Source organism: Ostrinia nubilalis, chromosome Z (assembly GCF_963855985.1).
Source record: "Ostrinia nubilalis chromosome Z, ilOstNubi1.1, whole genome shotgun sequence".
Classification (NCBI taxonomy): domain Eukaryota; kingdom Metazoa; phylum Arthropoda; class Insecta; order Lepidoptera; family Crambidae; genus Ostrinia; species Ostrinia nubilalis.
Window position 1 is genome coordinate 3,039,490 of NC_087119.1, and position 21,453 is coordinate 3,060,942.

The 21,453-nt window shown below is 40.0% G+C and overlaps 1 protein-coding gene and 1 long non-coding RNA gene across 5 annotated transcripts in view; one reads left to right on the forward strand and one right to left on the reverse strand.

Annotated features, from left to right (window-relative positions):
• Positions 1-1,826: 1,826 nt before the first annotated feature.
• Positions 1,827-3,960, reverse strand: LOC135087111 (uncharacterized). Its single transcript, XR_010260682.1, has 2 exons — positions 3,827-3,960; positions 1,827-2,173 (listed from the first exon to the last, which is right to left on the reverse strand). It is a non-coding gene; the product is annotated as an uncharacterized LOC135087111 (long non-coding RNA).
• A 573-nt stretch (positions 3,961-4,533) lies between these two features.
• LOC135086725 (CCR4-NOT transcription complex subunit 1) overlaps positions 4,534-21,453 on the forward strand; it is a 31,753-nt gene continuing 14,833 nt past the window's right edge. For 2 of the 4 annotated variants that reach the window (XM_063981499.1, XM_063981501.1), the window contains exons 1-12: positions 4,534-4,895; positions 9,552-9,773; positions 10,213-10,396; positions 10,476-13,014; positions 13,127-14,543; positions 14,935-15,498; positions 16,034-16,288; positions 16,710-17,015; positions 17,467-17,844; positions 18,243-18,389; positions 19,015-19,167; positions 19,968-20,396. In XM_063981499.1, the coding sequence (XP_063837569.1) occupies positions 4,794-4,895; positions 9,552-9,773; positions 10,213-10,396; positions 10,476-13,014; positions 13,127-14,543; positions 14,935-15,498; positions 16,034-16,288; positions 16,710-17,015; positions 17,467-17,844; positions 18,243-18,389; positions 19,015-19,167; positions 19,968-20,396 (6,696 nt within the window). In that variant the 5' untranslated portion in view covers positions 4,534-4,793. The remainder of the gene's footprint in view (positions 4,896-9,551; positions 9,774-10,212; positions 10,397-10,475; positions 13,015-13,126; positions 14,544-14,934; positions 15,499-16,033; positions 16,289-16,709; positions 17,016-17,466; positions 17,845-18,242; positions 18,390-19,014; positions 19,168-19,967; positions 20,397-21,453) is intronic. The other 2 variants (XM_063981500.1, XM_063981502.1) reach the window with 1 other exon arrangement.

Below are 21,453 nucleotides of genomic sequence, written 5' to 3' on the forward strand. Positions count from 1 at the left end.
TAAAGCGGTGGGACTACCACATTTGCAATCACCGCGTGCGCTACAAACTCTGGCGCTACTCACCATAATATTCGGTGTGTGCCCACCTTCCTGTATTAAGTTCCTTGTGAAGGTACTTTTTACAAAAAATGTGATTTAAAATGCCGTAGGTAGGTACAATTTCAAAAAGAGGGTATTACATTATAATATTAATGTAACTAAAACTAAAGGAGCTTAAAATAGGTGTATCGAATAGAAAGCAATTTCAACGCGCCAAAACTTATTTAAATAAGTTGTTAAGTTTTTGTTTAGCTTTTTATTTAGGTTTGCAAGTGTAACTAATAAATTAATTGTTCCTAACTGATTGTAACTTTGGCCTCTGGAATGTTATCATTATCTACAACGATTTTCGTAAATATTTTGAAACAATTTTTTATTACTAAATAGGTAGGGTATTAATATGTGTATGTTTCTCGATATTAGATTTACTTGAATTGAACACTGAATAATGTAACAGTGTTGGTGTAAACTTTAACTCACTATTTTGGATTAAATGTGGGAATCATGACATTGATAAATATTTCACAACAAATGCAAATAAAAAATACCATCGAAAATTAATTCATATCATAGCAAAAATCATCCAGTGAGTCAATGTTAACTGGTTTAGCATAGTTCATGTAATTATGTATCCATGTATTACCTACCTAACATAAAAAGAAATAAAGAATTAACTGTCTATTATCTTATTATATAATTTTAATATAAATATCCTATCCCTAGCCTAGGTAGGTACGTATATGTTACGTACAGAGGATAGTACTTTCTTGAAGTAAAATAAAATAATTATGCAAAATAACACAGAAGTACCTGCATCTCACTTAACACTAGGTGCGATTGCGGTCAAATACCTGCCTGTCGTGCATAAAAAAAACCTAGATGCACAGAGTTTAACTTGAAATAGTGTGAAAAAGTGGTAGTTAGTTACACAATGACTTCGCTACCTACTTTGCCAGGTATTAAGTAGTTGCTCAAAAGGATTAGTAAATATTATTACCTTCATACCTAATAACAAAAATGAAATACCTTTTTAATTTTTTACATGTATTAAGTAGGGATGTTATGGATAATTATGTATTTAGTTTCGGTTATGGATATGGTTACGGATATAGGAATAATATTATACCGGTTTCGGTTACGGATATTTTTTTATTTCGGATATCTGAAAATTTCGGTTACAGTTACGGATATCTGTGCTTTGGAATGCAATTAGCAATAGTTGTCCAACACGGTTCATTCATGGCCGCACACTTTACATCGAATAAAAAGTAATAAAAAAATAAAAATTGATACTAGATGGCATTATAAAGGTAGTAGTAAATCAGGCTGTTATACCTTTATTGCTATACAAACTGAAACTTTTGAATCGGTTACGGTTTCGGATATTTTTTTATTTCGGATATCCGAAAGTTTCGGTTACGGTTACGGATATCCATAACATACCTGGTATCAAGTGTGTTAAGAAATCTGACTACATATTGGGATGTGTAAAAGACATAATTTAGAGAGTATATAACAGTGATTTTTAAAAACCTTGCAAAATATAAATGAGTGTTTTATTACCACTACCTATTAATCAGATATTTAATTATGTAGTTAAATAATTAGGAATTGTTACCTACCTAAAAATTGATTTTCAACAAAAGTGCACTAACCAATGCAAAATAAATCGCTGTATTGTGGGTAAATAGGTTTTGAACTTAATAACTTTTTACAGTAAAGTCACCCGCTAGCATGCATTGCCAATTCGCTTCGCGCAAAAGCGAGAGTAATAAATAATCAAGACATTTTTACATTACCATCTTTATTACAACTAAATTAGGGTTTATAATTCAAGGCCAAGAGGGTGCTTCGCCTTCCTTCACCATGCCTCCGTACAGCTTCGACTTGTCTCTGAAGTTGGTCATCCTCAAGGTCTCTTGATCGTCCAAGTACTTTCCAACGAGGAATCCGGAGATAGGAACCGCAAACCATACGTAACGAGAGGTGATACCGAAGATGGCCATTTTACTTCTGTTTCAGCGCCTTCCACTTCCTAGTATGATTCCAGTCGAGGAATATGAGGATAGCAGTGACAGTCGGGAACGATATGCTCACGAAGTTCCTGCGGAGGAACTTTGTAAACGCCATATACCTGGAACCAGAGAGAAAACATATGATTAATTATCATGGATCTCTATACCTATAACATGTACTATAACTTATTATCAAAAATATCAAAATAGCCTAGGAACTTAAAATATCTCAATCAATAACTGCCTTTTCAAATTACAATCAAACACGCTTTCTGCCAAAAATTGTTTGGCCGACAAATATCTGAAAATGATTGCCAACTTTACATTGAGCATGTTAATTTTACTTCCGGTGCAAAAATAAATATCTATGAAAGGCAGAAGCACTATAGAGGATATTGAAAAATGACAAAATTACAGCATTCAACTGCAAAGAATTCCCTATTGTGAAGAGCAGAGCGATGCAATGAGATGACAAAAGAACTCTGATACCAGTTGAAGCTAATATTAACTGTTGTCGTAAGTTATATGACCCTCGAGAATTATTATTCACTAGCTCCATCGAGTAGGGCTTTGCAATGCTAGAAAGCAATGACTGTTAAAATGTGTCTAAAACGAAATATTATCTTAGTATCTTTCTTGATCTGCAGCAATGTACTATTTGGATTTTGATATTTGTATTTTTTCTGTGATATAATGACATTTAATTTTGCTTGTGTTGTTTCAGGTCTTATGCTAATGTTCAAAGCCAAGTCTGTCTTTGTTTCTACTAATTGTGATGGTAAATTTGTTTGTGCTTTTTTCTATATTCTGTGTCATCATTTTTACACATTTAAACAAATAAAGTGATTTGATTTGATTTAAAAAAAGGTAAATGTTACAAAATTCTAGAACTTTTATTTTTTCATAAAGATTACTGTACAAAATTTTTACTGAATTAAAACTATTACTTGTACACTTTCTGTTTTTTTATATTTTGCATAGACAGCCCTCTTACAACCGAGTGTAGTCTGTTAATTTAATAAAAACGGAGTAAGCTCAAGTGCATCAATCTTCCATTTTAACTGCACAGACAACCATGTCTTGCCAAAGTGACCTTTGTATTAGCATCACATAGTGTGCAACTCTTCACAGATGTCAAGTCAAACTGTGTAATCAAGTCAGTACCTATCTACTAAAACATAGTAAGTGGCTTTCATGTTTACTAACTGCTTGCACTTCTTTTTAATAACAATATATTTTTAATCAATTGTGCCATTTTCCTTTTCCAATAAATGAATCGCAATTAGTGTATTTGTGTCGTAATAAAATAAAAATCAAATGGACATAGGTATAATGCAAAATGTGTAAACCAAATAATTGTAAAATTACAAGGTAGTTCTCAATTGTTACAATGTAGGACAACAGAATAATACAAATAGACATTTATTAAAACCCATACAGAGAATCAAAAGATCGTGCAGTTGTTTATTATGTAACAGTCATGGACAAAGTTGATACCTATGTAAGGCTTTACATTTGACTAAATCGATTTCCTGATGTATGTAAAACACATTGAGAACTTATTTATATCAAATATTATAAATATCAAAGTTATTTAGCTCACAATTGCCTCAGTAGCAGTAGCCCTCGACATTCGTAAAACTACTGTGTAAAATATTGTGAATATACAAACTAACTTATGTTTTGCGACATGCTATATTTATCTGACACAGGAAAACATTAACTTGAACGGAATATGGTGAACAAGAGAAATAATACGAAATTCTACTAACCTAAAACCCGTAGGACGATTTTTACGAATTTGATTGATTTTGGCAATTTGACACAAAATTTTGACATTTTGTTTGACATAATTTGACAATTTGGATTTTTAAACGGCTCTGGGTTCACGCACTTTTCACATGCTATGCCAATCGTTCGTTTAAATAATTTGACAGCATGTAACTTTTGTTGCCATTTTAAAAAATGTCATGAGTACCATGTACCATTAAAGAACAAAATAATTTTAGTAACTGCAAATAATTCCATTTTATGATAAAAGTAACAGCAGGTACCAAGATCGACGTTTATAGAAAACTATAATAATATACCCTCATATAGTTTTTATTTGCATCTAATAAAGTTTAATAAAACTACCTTCAGTATTTCAGATACAGCAATGGAGTAGGAAATTGCAGGTGAGCTTGATTTTAATTCCATAAAATTAATAATTGTCTTGTTTACAAGTTGTTAACGTTCAAATTGTGCTCAAATTATAAAGTTAAACCAAATTTAAAATTTAAAATAAAACGGGTAGGCAGGTTGAACATACTTTTAGTGTATAATTTTCCAAGGTCATCACTTCTTTTCATTTACTTAATTTAAAACTAGACAATTAATTAAATAAATAAATAAAACTATTTCACATGCATGCAACTCAGAAATTTTTGTTATCATGTTGTTGAAGTGAGTATTGTCCATTTTGCTCTGTGGTATTGTAATGGCGAGAGAGGTGAGGAGGTGAGGAACGGACGAGCGAGTGCCTTCGTCATCGTGTGCAAAAATTACAAATTGCAGTGTGGGGTGCTAAAATTATGTTAATTTTAATGAAGTGAACAATAGTATTGGTGATGTTGGCCTTAGGCTTATCTTTATTTCGTAAAAAAACTGTAAAAGAACACACGTTTACTGTAGTAATCCGTCAAAAATCGAGAAAGCTTCAAACGTGTTTGAAGCTTTCGTTTTCGGATTAATGGAACTATGAACCTGGACTCTTTAACGTTTAGCTTATCGCAAATCAATTATCTCGTTGTAAATTTAAGTAAGAAAAACTTCAAGCAGACTAGTCAAGAGTTATCACAGGTGAGAAAAATGTTAATTTACAACTTGTCTTTGTTTTCTATGTCGCCATATTGTAGACGATGGCAAGCAACATGAGCATTTGGTAATAGTGCTGAGTGGTTGTTCATTGTTTTATTGTGCTGAATGCTGTTCGATATTGCGTAGCATTGTCTCTCTTGTAAAATCGTGTAACCGTTTTGTGAAGTACTGTTAAAATGTGGTCGCACAACGACCATGCGTTGTAAGGAGCCTTCTACGTAGTAGCCACCCTTTGTATACTTTTTTACCATTGCGGTTTTATTTTTTGGTAGATTCAGCTTCAAAGTCACGTTTCAGACACAATCAGTGCGTTGCAGTCTATTCTGTCGTCGTATTTATGTAGAATTCGTGTAATCATTAACAGATTTTGTGGTTACTAAGTGGATTCCCTGAAAACACAGCCTATGTACTTTGTGTGTTGGTGATTAATCTAATGAATCATCTGTATTTGGATTATTGGCAATTTATTATCCAAATCGTTCCGATTTTAAATCCACCAGGGGCAAACCAACTGTTACTACAACAATTTAGATTACCCCCCACAAGTTTATGCAACATTTAATTGAGTAAACATGTGCAATACCTACTATGTGAGATATGGATTTATGTAATGCTCTGAGGCTGATTCTAGATAGTATTCATATTGTGTAACACTACATCTTGATAAAAATAGAGTTGCCAAGGTATAATCACATAAAACAACATTGAAGCATCTACCTGCTTAAAATTTCATGCACATAATCATGTTCCTCTTGATTGAACCATAATGTTGTTATGATGTTATCACTAAATTGTTATTTTGAAATTTCTCGGTTATACATTGATTTTTACTGGCTTATTCACAAACAATGCTTGCTTATATGAAGCAGAATAACGAACGTACAGCATTGAATAGAGCTATGTGATTGGATTGTGGGTCACCGTGTGCGTTCACATGCACTATGTGACGTCATATATTTGTGAATATGGGCATTAGCCTATGATCATTTTTAATATAAAAATATAACCAGTAATAGCTTAAAAATTACTGTAGCCTGCTTAAGAGTTTTGCTGTTTCAGTTCAGTATGAGTTAGTTTCAGTATGTATGTCATCTCTCTTTTTAGTAATATAATATTACATGATATTGCATTATTTTGCTCTTGCACAGCTTTTGGAAATAGGTATTCCTTTCTTCTTTAATTTATGACCCTATACAGGATATGGGTTCACACAGCAATCTTTTATCCTTTACAATGTATTGTTCAAACCTAATCATGAACATAATAATATTTTTGTTTTTATCAAATTGTATAGCTATGAACAATTAAAAGCAGATTAATGATTAATTATCATATCTTGATAACATGCATTTGTAGGTATCAGTAAAATTGTACCTTACAATTTAATTACCTTATAATAGTCATTTACATTAAATAGCATTGACAGAAACTTGTAACATTAAATACAGTTTTGTGCAATTTAATGATATTTTAATGAAAACTATAATTAGAACGGCACAAAGATATAACTGGATTTTATACTAAATTCAATAAGCTCACTTCAAGAGTTATTAGAAATATTACTTTGCCAACATGATAATGTAAGCCATTCTGTGTTATTTATATTATTTTGTGAGGCACAACAAGTTGTATGTTTTCTGTTTTCCATAATTTCATTGACATCCTCAGTTAATGTCCAGAATTATGAATTATACTAGCGACCTGCCCCGGTTTCACCTGTGCTTGTAATAATCTCTTGTGCATCATTATTTATTGTTGAAAACTGCATTAAGATCGAAACATACAATCAGCAGGGGCGACTTTGTTTTTAAAGAGGTGTTCTTAATGTGGCTAGATTCTACTGTCTTGTTCCCCATCCAGTCACACTGTAACTTGTAACAATATGACTGGTTGAAGAAAAAACCAATCAAGTTACTTACTCTTTAGTATAATAGGACCTTTAGTCCTTTACCCATCTTCCCAACCAGATGCACTGTTTCTCATTACGACTTCTTTCTTTATTATTTTCCAACGCTTCACGGAAATTATTCACATTTTTGGCCTATGGATGACTGGATGGAAACAAACATCTACTTTCTGTTGAACTAGTGATGTTCAATGTATCATTGTATGCATGGCTTAGCTTTTGTAGATTTTCAATCATATAATACACAGTTCTTAATAGGGTGTATGCATAGTTGTGTATTTATTTGAAAGCGTGTTTTTATAATTATGGCATACTTAGTACTTGTATGTCACAAGTATCCGAATGAGTATAATGCCAGATGAATGTTTAAGTTGATGATTACCTTATAATTTATAAATAGATAAATATGCATGTACCCTATTATTTATTTACATTACATCTTAAGCTAAGTTTTTGGCATTTATTTTAGTGCTAAGCGAAATCTATTATCACTTTAGATAAACATATTTAATTATTCATGATACACAAATCTCTCTTATTAGCATGTAGAATGCGTAATAATTATTGTGTGGATATTAAACAAATGGTAATGCAACAATCAAGTAGATCATGCAATAATCATTATCAACTTCATAATAATCTACTGTAATGAACAATGGAACAGATAACTTCACAAAAGTATAAAGCTATTCACTGCATTAAAACGTTTTTAGAGGGTGTACAAATGTACACATATCATTTGCTATCAACCCCATTATTATTCAAAATATAAATACCAATTTGTGAACATCATTACTTGACTTAAGGTTCTATGTCCCCTAGATGGGGCAGAAGGCGTCCACAACTGTTTTTCCATCGCGTTCGGTTCGCCAAGTTTGCTTGGGGCGATCACGTTTGTGTTTTCCTTGGGGTTCTAATCCAGAGCCTGCTTGGGAATATGATCGGGATCCCTTTGGAGAGTGTGACCGATCCAGTTCCACTTGCGGCGCTTGATCTATCTATCTTGTATAACTCGTCGTTGGAGATTTTCTCGGGCCAGTATATGCCGAGAATTCGGTGATCTTGATGTCCTCGGAGATGAGGCCGTCGTGAGTGACCGTACAAGAATATTTCCTGTAGATGGCTTTCAGTAGGTCGACGACAGTCGAGACACCAATGTCAGAGAGTCGCGACTATATGCTTGCCCATTTCAGCATATCAAAGGCTTTTTCGAAGTCTACAAAGGTTAGGTAGACTTCCCTTTGCCATTCTGATGCCTGCTCCTAGATGATACACGCAAAGTATTGATCTGATCGGTGCAGAGTGGTTCGGGCGGAAGCCAGCCTGTTCCCTACGCAAAAGAGGTTCAACGGCCCCCGATAACCTATCCAAGATAATCTTGCAGGAAACCTTTGGCGGTATCGAGAGCAAAGTGATACCTCTCCAATTGCTACACTGGCTTAGGTCCCCTTTCGGCACAGTAATTAAAAGCCCCTTATTCCAGTCGCCTGGGAGTTCCTCTTCCATCCAGATGTCGAAAACAGAGACGAAAGATGAGACGTGTCAGGACGTCGACGGCGGAGTTTACATCATTAACATGATTAACATTCTAATTAAGTCATGAACTTTTGCTCATTTGTGATGCTTAATTCTTATTAGCTACTTTTTAAATGAATTCCGGCAGCTGTTGACCTTTGTATACATGTATCAGCTATGATACATTTAAATGTGACCAGGAACAAATTATGTATGGGCTGTCATGAATTTAGATCAACAGTAACTACTAGAGAAGCTAGGGCAAAGCTTAATTAGAAAAACAATCTTCAATTCTATTCACAACTAAGTGTGTAATTGTGTAGAATATTGATCCTACATAAGAAATCGTGTTGTTAAATCATTTATTTGCCTTAGACGCATTTCGCGTTGCTGTTACATTCTTGATACCATGGATACAAGAAAACCAACACAATTAAGAATTCATCGTGAGGGACACTTGCAACGTGGAACATTCGTCGGATAAAGAGTTGCATGCATGCACAAATAGATTTAATGAAATGTCAACCCGATCCAATTACATTGACTTTTCCATCGATTTTTCGATTATAGGTCTATTATCTGTATCGGATATAGACGTATTGCTGAGCTGTTATTTATTCAGCGCGTAATACCTTTCGCCAATGTCCGACAAACGGTTAATTTTGTTGATAAGCAATGATTGAATCTACTGATGCAGAGATACCTTTCAATTTAAAAGAGGATTAGGAAAAAATCTCATATTGCCATCTTTATTTAATTTATTAGAATGCACCATTTGAGCATTGACAAACGTCAAAATTCTGCCAAATTCCATACAAAGAACACCTGATAACGTTAAAGTTACAGTTAGGTGGTGCAACTCAGCCTTACTATGCAATTAAGTAGGTAGTTAACTAATGAAACTTACATCATAGAAAAAACAAATTTTACACACTACATATTTACAAATCTACTAGGCTTATAAGAAGTTATTTACACTGGCAACATTCTAGATTAAGATCGCTGTCATTTCGCAAAAGCCGAATGTTTTAATTCCAAGCAAATGCGTAATAATGTGACGTAGCAATTCACTATTCAACAATCTGCATTCGGCAACAGCGAGTTGACACGATTAAAGTGCAGCATTGCGAATTGTTTTTTAATGCTAATAGTAATTAGCGTATCAATCAGTAAGTGTACGTGAACTCAGTCGTTCTAACGCTGTTGGTTTTCCACAGCTGGTCAGTCTTTATGGGCTGGAAGCAGAGAATCAGCTCTTGAGGTGTTTGTTGACGGAAGCGGCGAAGGCATCTTGGGACACCGAGCGCACCGGATCGGGCTCTAACACCAGCGTCCACGCATCGCTGCTCACGCAGCACCTGACTGCGCTCCTCAACCATCCGGCCAAGTCCACGGTCGTCTGCCGAGCTGTCGATAACCCCACTCGTTCACTCCAAAAGGTAAGTAACATTAAACTCATAAACCAACTTACTTTACGTTGCCCATTACACTATTTGTACCTGTATTTGTCTGTTTGTCCTTCCTGTACACATGTTTTGTTTGTCAAACCATACCATTCTACCATTTTACAAATATTTCGGTTTTGTTGTTCGAATAAGTTTGCTATTGATTCATTGATTGTTTTCGACTGAATATTTATTCATAAGACCTAAGATGTTTTGGTGACAATATTTTATTAACTGCAGCTGGCTAGGAGGCCATAAACACATGGACATACAGACATCATACAGATGTAGGTACTTTAGGCTATTGTTTTATTTTTAAATAATCCAAATAAATGGGCGATCCTAGAGTTAAAATACTTGGGCTTACTGTATAGAGGTAGATTGGGTAACTTATTAGTACATGTTTTATGCTTCATTGCATTATTCCTTTCAGATATTAAAACCTTCAAATACATTACTCAATCGACTTTCAAGACTATTAAAGTTTACCACTGCCGAGGATGTTGCCTTTTCTCTGGTTTTGAAAAGGAATTCTGCTAAACCTGAGATAGTAGCATTAACTAAGCAACATTTGAAAAAGAGATTTTTGGACCTCGTACAGTGTTATCTAGACGCAGGTAAGAAATGTGATAATTTCGTTTGTAAGTTATTTATTGTTTGTGTATTACGATAGCGATCGATTGTTTTGCATTGCAGAACGTGGGCATCAGGCTGAGCGTGCAGGCCTTCAGGAATGCAGCCCTGAAGTGTTGCAAACTCTCCTCACTAGTTTATCGCAAGAGAGACTAGCCACAGTGACAAAAGACTTATTTCTCAAACGTTTACGAGTTGATTTCCCTCGTGAAGTAGTGCCTATCGTGTTAGCGCCGTTGCTTTACCCGGACGACACGCAGACGCCGCTCGAAGAGATGACGACCGCCGACGACATGGCCGCGGCCATGATGGAAACCTCTCTAGCGGAGATCATCCGAGACATCGGACACCCCTTCACCGCCTCGGTGGAGGAATGCAAAGCCAACATGCTGAACTTCGGTGCGCGGGAGCCCACCGCTATCGACGTGGCCAGAATCATCTCCATGATGATCAGGTACCACGCGACCGTCCCCGAAGGACCGCTCGTGCAAACGCCGGGCAACTTCTGGATGAGTCACGAAACCAAGAAAGACCCCATCACACACGGACACGGCGAATCGTGGAACGCCGAAGTGTTTGTCCAGACACTCAAAGAACTCGCATCAAACTTGAACTGGAAAGAAGTCATACTACAGCTCGACCATCCCGAGTTCATGGTCCCCGACAGACAAGGCCTCAGCCTGCTGTTCACGATTTTGCGACTCGGCCTTCAAAGTGCGGGTTATCCGGCTAACATATTCCCTGTGGATTATCTTTGCCGTCGATGGACGAACTTAGAAGGACAGATGAGTTTGATCAACATGGTACTCAAACATCCAGACGTATTCAGTTTCGCTGACCATCCCTTCCATCCGGTCTCGATTGATCTTCTAAAGTCCCCACCTGAAACTGACAACAAAGAAATAGCCACCTGGCGGTGCCTTTATTTAGTCGAGCTTCTGGTGTACGCCGCGGAGCGTGGGTATTACTTACAAGTGCACGAATTATTCAAGTTCCCAATGCAGCATTGTCCTGACGTCTTGCTCCTAGCTCTATTACAAATCAGTCCACCTGTTACAGTATTCAGGCAAGAGTTACTGACAACGCTGATACCAATATTCTTAGGAAATCACCCAAACTCCGGTATTATACTACACCACGCCTGGCATACACAGAATCCGAACATAAAGCCTATCATCATGCACGCCATGGCCGACTGGTACATACGTGGTGAGAGCGACCAGTCCAAACTATCGAGGATACTCGACGTTGCCCAAGATCTCAAAGCACTATCGTTACTGCTGAATGTTCAGTCGTTCCCCTTTGTTATCGACTTGGCGTGCTTAGCCTCCCGTAGAGAGTACCTAAAGCTTGATAAATGGCTAACGGACAAGATCAGAGACCACGGCGAAACATTTGTGACTGCAATGGTGAAGTTCTTGCAGAGGCGATGTCCGCAGGTGCTCGGTAAAGGGCCCGAAGAGCAGCTACCGAAGGCTGCACAGCTGCCACCCGAGACGGTCACCACGATGCTGGCCTGCCTGCAACTCTGCGTGCCCAACGTAACGGCGGAACTACAGGAAGCCATTTACAGCGTCATAGCCAACTGCCAGACGCTCATCCTGAGCAAGACAAGACAAAACATCGCGGGTATAGCGCGGACACGGAACGCAGAGTACCCTCGAGTGATGCCCGGCGGGGGCATGGAAACGCCCTTCAATCCCGCGGCTGGTTTGAGCGGGCAGCTGTTCACTCCGCATGTTGATTCGATTGCCAGTTTAACACCTGGTGTAGCTAATTTGAGCTTGGGAGGACCAGGGAACACCGCTTTCGCGATGCCCGGAACATTAGGGCCATTGGTGACGACCCCTGGCTCGCCTTCCCGATTGATGGGAGCCGGCCCCAACAGCCCCTTCGCTATGATGCCCTTACAACACAACACGAACGTTGCGAACATGGGCGCACTTGCTCGCATGGCGCCCGCGCCTGCGATGGACAAACCCAGGATTCCAGACCCTATACACTTCCCTGAAATGATGCACAACGTCTCGAAGGAGATCGAGGACGAAGCCAATGGATATTTCCAGCGGATCTACAACCATCCCCCGCATCCGACTCTGTCTATAGACGAAGTGCTCGACATGTTGAAGAAGTTCCAAGACTCGCCGAACAAGCGCGAGCGAGAAGTCTACTCGTGCATGCTACGCAATCTGTTCGAAGAATACAAATTCTTTCCGCAGTATCCGGACAAGGAATTGCATATAACCGCTCAGCTATTTGGCGGTATCATTGAGAAGGGTCTAGTTCCCAGCTACGTCTCGCTAGGTTTGGCTTTACGATTCGTACTTGACGCGTTGAGAAAGCCAGAGGGCTCTAAAATGTACTACTTCGGTATAGCGGCACTGGACCGCTTCAAGTCGCGGTTGAAAGACTACCACAAGTACTGCGAACATGTCCGTGCTATACCTCATTTTAGTGAATTCCCTCCACACCTAATTGAGTACATCGAATATGGACTACAGAGTCAAGAGCCACCCACGAAACCACAAGGACCCGTTCTACCCACAAGTTTGGCTGCTGTGCTGAACCAAACCAACGTAGTAACCGTCTCGGCGCCCTACAGGTAAATATGTGTGATTCTTTTGCATTAAGTCAGGTCATGTTATACTAGCCGGTCAAGTTCAATACTTGTTAAACCGTTGTGTCACTAATGCTAATACCTGTATTTGTTTTAGGGCCGTGGTCTGCGCACCGTCGTCGATCTCGGTAATCGCAAAGGTTACCAACTGCACTGCAGGCGGACTGGGCAGCCGACCTTCGATTGCTAACGCCACCAACATAGACACTCTTCTAACGGCCACAGACCGAGAAGAAAAGATCAATGCTCCGCCTGAAGCTATCCAGGACAAATCAGCATTCATTTTCAATAACCTCAGCCAGTTGAATCTACAGACGAAATGTGAAGAACTCAAGGAAATAATTACCGAAGAATACTTCCCATGGCTCTCGCAGTATCTTGTCATGAAGAGAGCGTCCATCGAACTCAACTTCCACGCACTGTATTCCAATTTCCTTGACGTTCTTAAAATCCGCGACATAAACAGAATGGTCACTAAAGAGACTTACCGGAACATAAAAGTATTATTACGCTCCGATAAGGGCATTGCCAACTTTTCTGATCGATCGCTGTTGAAGAACCTGGGCCACTGGCTTGGCATGCTGACGCTGTCCCGCAACCAGCCCATCCTGCACGTCGACATCGACCTGAAGGCGCTGCTACTGGAAGCCTACCACAAGGGCCAGCAGGAATTGCTGTACGTCGTGCCCTTCGTCGCCAAGGTGCTCGAGTCCTGCGCCAAGAGCGTAGTCTTCAAGCCACCCAACCCCTGGACTATGGCACTGATGAACGTATTGGCTGAATTACACCAAGAGCCAGATTTAAAGCTGAACCTGAAGTTTGAAATTGAAGTGTTGTGTAAAAACCTAAGTTTAGACATTGCCGACCTCAAGCCGACGCTTTATTTGAAAGATCCGGAGAAACTGAGAACGATCGAGTTCCAGCTGTCGCAACCGAAGCCAAACAAGGATGCGTCGAGCTCGATGCAAGTGAGCCAGCCTATAGTGCCGGCGCCGCAGATGTTAATCCCGCACCCGGGCCCGCCACCGCTGCTCCCAACCGAAGACATGGCCGCCGCGGCGCCCACGCCGACCGGGCTCGTCGGCACCGACCCCACACTGATGGGAGTTTTGGGGCTGCCCGAACCCAGATTCAACTACCTCGACGTAAACGTTTCATCGACATCAGCTTTTGGGCAGAAGATTTGTTTCAACCCGCACATCATTCTGTTCCAAAACTACCCGCATCTGAAGCAGTTCGTGAAGCCTGCTATTGAGCGATCCATCCAGGAGTGGATTCATCCGGTCGTGGATAGGTCTATCAAGTATGCTCTTACGACTTGCGAGCAGATCATTCGTAAGGACTTCGCGCTTGACCCCGACGAGGTCCGGATGCGCACGTGTGCACACCACATGATGAGGAATCTGACAGCCGGTATGGCAATGATTACGTGCCGGGAGCAGATCATTAGCACCATCAGCACCAACCTCAAGGCCGCGTTCTTGACGGCCTTGATGCCTGCCACCCCACAGCAGGTAAGCACATCTCTCTTTCTGTGACTTTTATTATTTTATTATAACAAGCTTTTATTTACTTTCACATGTCTAGTGTAGGCAAATCTTGCAACTTAAAATTGACCCATTTCCCGGTTTCCAATTGAGCTGAAATTTTGCATGGATACGTAAGTCGGATGACAATGCAATATTATGATGACATGGAGCTGATCTGATGATGGAGCTGGAAGGTAGCCATAGGAGCTCTGCAATAAAATGACACGTGCCTTTTGAGTTTGAACTCGTTTTATTCCTTTTAGCGCATTAAAGGTTGTTTGGAAAAATATATTTTTTCCATTATTAAAATTTATTTGAATGAAATCTATCGTAGTCTCTACTATTATTTGTCATTAATCGAAATTACTATCAACAGGAGATCGTTGAAAGCGCCGCTGCAGTTCTAGCGACTGAGAACATGGAGCTCGCGTGCGCTTTCATCCAAAAAACTGCAGTTGAAAAGGCGCTGCCGGAGCTCGACAAACGACTGCTAAACGACTATGAGATGAGGAAAATCGCCCGCCAAGAGGGACGGCGGTACTACGACCCGATCGTCTTGGCGTACCAGACCGAAAGGATCCCGGAAAGAGTGCGGCTTCGCGTCAGCGGGCCCAGTGACCTGCAGATAGCGGTCTACGAGGAATTCGCGTGCAATATCCCGGGGTTCATGCCTGTGAGGGACGCTGGCATGTTCATCCCGAAGCCCTCGGCCCAGGACCAGCTGCCCCAACTGGCCTTCAGCCAGACAATGAACCCGACGCAGGTGTATGGCGCCGATGAGATGAGCGCGCTGATTTCGGCCGCGGAGGTGTTCCTGGCCAACTCTATGGCTATGGCGTCGATGGCCGCGCAGACGGCGAACATGCACTCGCTTCTGGAATGCCTGTTCATGGCGAGGCGGAACCGCGATATTGTGTCTGGATGTGCTCTACTGCAGAAGGTAAGGCTCGTTTAGTTGTTGGCATAATTATGCTGAGTGGGGTCCCATTGCGATATGCATAGCTGTGCGATAGGGTGGCACTGCTCAGTTCACTTTCTCTTCCGTTGGATATTTTATGTGTTAGAGTAATATTACCTAATTGTATCACCAGCTATGATGGGTTTCCGTTGCGTCTGAACTCTAAACATTATTTACTTACCCTCAACCCTCTATTCATTGTGTCGATCCAACTAGTCTAGCCTATTGTCAATTCTTGACAGAATACAGTAAGTAAGTAAGTAATTGTATTTATTCAGAATAATGTTCGCGACACAATCAATTTTCACTGTATGATATTTTCTTAGACAGTGGAGGTTAACCCTCTGCAATCCTAATGCAATCAATGCATATACCAGTGTATGTTAGCAACCCCCATGCCACTTGAACTATCCGTGGTTTCGGGGCCTGATAAACCTGTAACAAGGTATTAAGTAGCTCGGTACCGGTCTCACACATTATTATGAATAAATATTCTTAACCACCAAACCCTTCACAGGCCGTGGAAGGTCTACTAGACAGCCACATCGTGTCGGTCGCGCAAGGCGGCAGCGCGGAACACGTGGAGATGATGACGCGTTATCGCGACATCCACTTACGAGTGCTGAAGTTGTTAGAAGACGGCCGCGTGTACGGGCACGTGTGGACCACCAAACAAATCACGTACTGCCTCACTGAGTGCCGCGAGGAGCTCAGATACAACATCGAAGCGGTTGACTGTTTAGTCAGGAACCACCTGATCAACCTGCCACAGGTGAGAAGCTATTTTGATTATTTTCAGGTTCAGTTTAAGGATACAGGTAGACCGTGAATGTAACATCATGTTTCGTTATTTTAGCATTTCAATTTTTTTTTTAATTAAATTAGTATGTTGTAAATCTGGCAAAAAAGGTTTGGTAATGTACTTTTTTACTTCAAGTCCACTATCATCAGAAATACTTAATCTCCATTATAGTAGTAGCTGTGAGAACGACAGCAGCTGATTTTCACATATAAAACACTAGATAGTTATAAGAACAAACATTATGTAAGATGTACAAGTATAGCTTAATTGAAGGAGTTGCAGTGATGTGAACGACAGCTGCAGAATGTCCCATAACTGTAGATACATAAAAGAAGCACCATCATGTAATTTGTACAGTGAACACAAAATCAGGGGATATTTTCTTGTACAGTACGACATCGCGATGGCCCACCTTATGGATAACGGGAACAACTACATGGCAGTCGCGTTCGGGATGCAACTGGTCCAGCTGTACCTGGTCGACGACCGAAACAACGTGTTTGCGAACGAATCCGACCTGTACCACATCACAGAGACGCTGTACAGGATCATGTCTCACTCTCGCCAGGCGCCCCCAGAGGGTCTCGGCGCCCTGATCGAGATGCTCAGGGTCCACCAAGACCCCAGCGCGTTTTTGGGCGAACGATCGCCTATGGGACCCACAGCTCACATTCATTCGGGAATCCTGCAAGTACGGGTGAGTTCACATAAACTGTTGTGATTTGGTCAACACTTGTTGACAAGCTCACTATTGTCATAAAATCAGTGTGGTAGTTGGACGTGTGATTATTTCACTGTCACTTACCATTTTCAACATTCAGTTGTACTTACTCCATTTGGTGCCATACTCATGTTGGACTGTTTTTGTGACTGTTTTAGTCAAATTAAGATTTTAAAAAGAGTCGTCCTTCCGCCATAAAGATCAGTATTTGCAATTGCAAGCGATTAGACTGCTACAAACTTATGCAATCGCATACTCTTAAACATACACTTAAAGTTAATATCAGAAAACCTATACCTACCGAAACCGATACTCTGTTTTGAGCAACTAGTGCTCTGACAACACGTGTACTGAAGCTTCTCTCGGGCTCAGTGATTTTAGGTTTCAATTTGATCAAAAGTAAGTAAAAATTCTTTATGTCTCACAGGCGCGCGATTACGACGACCCGCCTGGCCTCCAAGAGAAAACGGAGAATCTGCTTCGCGAGTGGCGTAACGTACTACTCAGCCCTCTCACTGAGATTGAGATCGCACAGAACTTCAACATCTACGTGCACCGTATGAATATGAACGGAATCCTCAAGTCAGACGATATGATCACGCGCTTCTTCAGGATCGCTACACAAATGTGCATCGAGAATGTGTACACGATACTGACAGAGGAGCGCACTAATCCACCGACCAGCCCGGTAAAACGCGACAAGTATTACACAATGTGCGACTCGTTCATGAAACTGGTGACTCTCCTCATCAAGAACACCTCTGAGAGCGGCAATCCTACGCCGAAGCTCAATTTACTGAACAAGGTAAGCTAATCGCCTGGTTCAGACCAGGTCACCTCTAGAAACTAATGCTGTAGGCCCAAGATGCGCGCCGTGATAAGCGGTTATCACGCCGTTTTATCGATTTTGCCCATACATTTTGCCGTCGATAAAAGTTATCACGGCGCGCATCTTAGGCCTACTGAGCAGATCTTCCCTTGTCATAGTCATGGCACATAGAAGTTTACAGTTTGAGTATCATACTTACTGGCTTATTTTATTCCTATGCTCTGCGGCAACATTTTTAATGCTGATTGGTGTTACTTATCAGTTATATTGTGGTCAATTTAAGTGTGCATATTTGTATTTGTAACTATAACCAGGTTCGCTTATAAAGTGTAGCGTCATCAAGAAGTTTCTCATACAAATGTGTTTGGCAACAGATCCTCGGAATCATCGCTGGGTGCTTGTTGCAAGACCACGAAGAACATGGCAACAACTTCCAGCAATTGCCTTACCACAGACTTCTCCTCATCCTGTTCCTTGATATGAATATGGCTGAACCGGTTCTCGAATCTATGAACTACCAGGTAAGGATTATTTTAGTTTATTTTTAATTTACAAATTAGTTGTCTTTGTTAAAAAAAAATGTAGAAATATCATTATAAACATGTTATTAGAATCAGTATTGTCTGCCCAACCTGTATAGTTAAAATAAGCTACGTAATAGTTATAATTCCGAAATTAAATCTTCAGCGATCTCGAAATATAATCTTTCATGAATGTTACTTACTTTGTCTCGAGCCTTTGGGCCCAAACAATTATAACCATAAATGTTACAGCAATTTGAGTTGATTTTGTTTCGCTCTAGTCTTACAATCATGGCCATAACTAAAATAACCTTCCAGATTATCCAAAACCTTTTCATCAAGTAACACTGTATCATAAAAAGAGTATCACACTTATGTACAGATATCAAGGCAGACGCTCTTGGACATTATCATGTGATACTAAGGGCGGATTTGACCTGATTTGAGTAAATATTATCTCAGAATAAACTTGTCATTTTGACATATTTCCCATACTGAAACTGTCAATGTGAATGTGCCAGTTATACCAGGAGTTATTCTCGGATAAAAGTTTGGTCGAATCGGACCTTAGTGCTACATTACCCCAAAAATGTATAGCCTGACTGTCATATGAACATTTGCGCAGGTTCTAACAGCATTTTGCCATACACTGCGCATCATCCGACCGAGCGTGGCGCCCGGCTTCTGCTACGCCTGGCTGGAACTGACGGCCCATCGCGCCTTCATCAACCGGGTTCTGGCCGTGACGCCGCAGCAAAAGGTCTATCACAATATTTGTGTAACTATCTTTGCATATCTACATTTTACTGTAGAATGAACCCTCCCTCTGCTTCGGTCCGCAAGTAGATGTCGTATTGATCTATAGTCCGGTTGGTTTTAAGTACAGGTTTGTAAAACATCCAAGACAAATTCATTAAAGTGATTATATCCTATCTTATTTCTGTGTGAAATAGACTTCTAGAGTGAATTGTTTCACAAACCTCGTAGTTGCCATTCATCATATCCATCTATTTTAATTAGCTCAGCAATCTGAACTTTAGATCAATGGATTAGTTCACACTTTTTCCATTACAATACCGATGTGACTAAATTAAAGATACCATAGAGATACAAATTTAAATTTGTATTTTCTTGACATCTAATTGTAAAATGTAATCGAAGTATTCGGGGGAGACTGGTCATGGCCTATACGGTCTGGTTCGGAGAATTACCAGTAAGGGTAAGTACATCATTTTCATACTCAAACAACCACGCCTTTGCGAAGATGGACAGCAATGGTACACCTTCCAGCAAAGGTCTGTTTAGTTTCATTTAATTGTTGTTAATCTATAGAAACTAATGACCGTAATTGGCGTATTAGAAAAGACAGAAATGCAGTCATTATTAGCTAACATTTCTTTGATTATAATCAGTGTATTCGATATGACTGATATATCTGTTTCTATTTCACAGAAGTGAAATTAATGTCTTTAGTTACCCAAAATTCATTTTTCCCGTCATAGTTATTATACATTTAAATTACTAAAATAACTACTCTCCGTTAAAGGCCTCCGTATATTAACATCCGTTCGTTTACAGGGCTGGGGCATGTACTCGACGTTGCTCATCGACCTATTCAAATTCCTCGATCCGTTCCTACGGAACACGGAACTGGCGGGTCCCGTCATGATGCTGTACAAGGGAACCCTAAAGGTCCTCCTTGTACTGCTACACGACTTCCCGGAGTTCCTGTGCGACTACCACTACGGTTTCTGCGACGAGATTCCGCCGAATTGCATTCAAATGAGGAACTTGATTCTGTCCGCGTTCCCAAGGAACATGAGGCTGCCCGATCCTTTCACTCCTAACCTGAAGGTGGACCTTTTGGCGGAGATCACGCTGCCGCCGCGTGCGGTCATCAACTACTCCACCATCATACCTTCGACGCAGTTCAAGAAGGATCTGGACGCGTACCTGAAGGCTCGGGCGCCGGTCACGTTCTTGTCAGAGCTGAGAAGCAATATGCAGGTAAGATCGAGTACTATGTCAAATTATTACAAACTAGCTTTCCGCCCGCGGATTCGCCCGCGTGGAATTTTGTCTGTCACATAAAAACTATCGCGCGCGTCCCTGTTTCAAAAACCGGGATAAATAATAAATAATAATAAATAAATAAATAAATTTTATTCAATTAAACATTTGGATATAACAAGGGGTGAACCCTGACACCGAAACTAGTAAAAAAATACTGTATTTTCAGTGTCAGTGATTCCTCGACATTTGTGGGCTAACATAGAAATATTTAAGTTTTACATGCTAGGACTATAACATGGAAATTTCAGCTGGTAACATAAAATAACATTAAGGTGATATGAATAGGAGCGATTTTACAGAACATTTTATAATCGTGTGTGTGTGTGTGTGTGTGTGTGTGTGTGTGTGTGTTTGTGTGGATAAAAACTATCCTATGTCCTTTCTCGGGACTCACTATCTCTGTACCAAATTTCATCAAAATCGGGTCAGTGGTTTATGCGTGAAAGTGAGACAGACAAAGTTACTTTCGCGTTTATAATATTAGTATAGAATCTATACTATAGATTATCACTTAGTACGCAATAAAGATTTTGAATTTGAACTATGTTAGTTGTACCCTTCAATCTCTTTGCAATCTTTGTTACGCCTAATATTGTGGGTCGACATCTTGTCTTTATCATTGCGCCACATTTTTGTGTCGACATCTCAACCCTTATGTCTGCTATAATACCCACCATCATATCTTTCGCTAGTCTGCTTTAACATCATGCAAAGCAAGGTCATGGACATCTGTATGTTTTAGAACCAGCAGTGAGGCAATACCTGAATTATAGGAGTATGAAGTATAATATCGACGAATCACCTCTGTTGTTTTAGCTCAGATCGTCCCTCGCATGACTAACTATCCTATCTTAGTTTTGCCACTTTCTCAAAACCACGGGTTTTCAGTTAGGTGATTTCAAATTTAGTTTCTGCTTATACTTTACGGACCTCGTGGGAGGAAAAATAGGTACATACAGATACGTGTGTTAGAGAAAATCGTAGACAACGG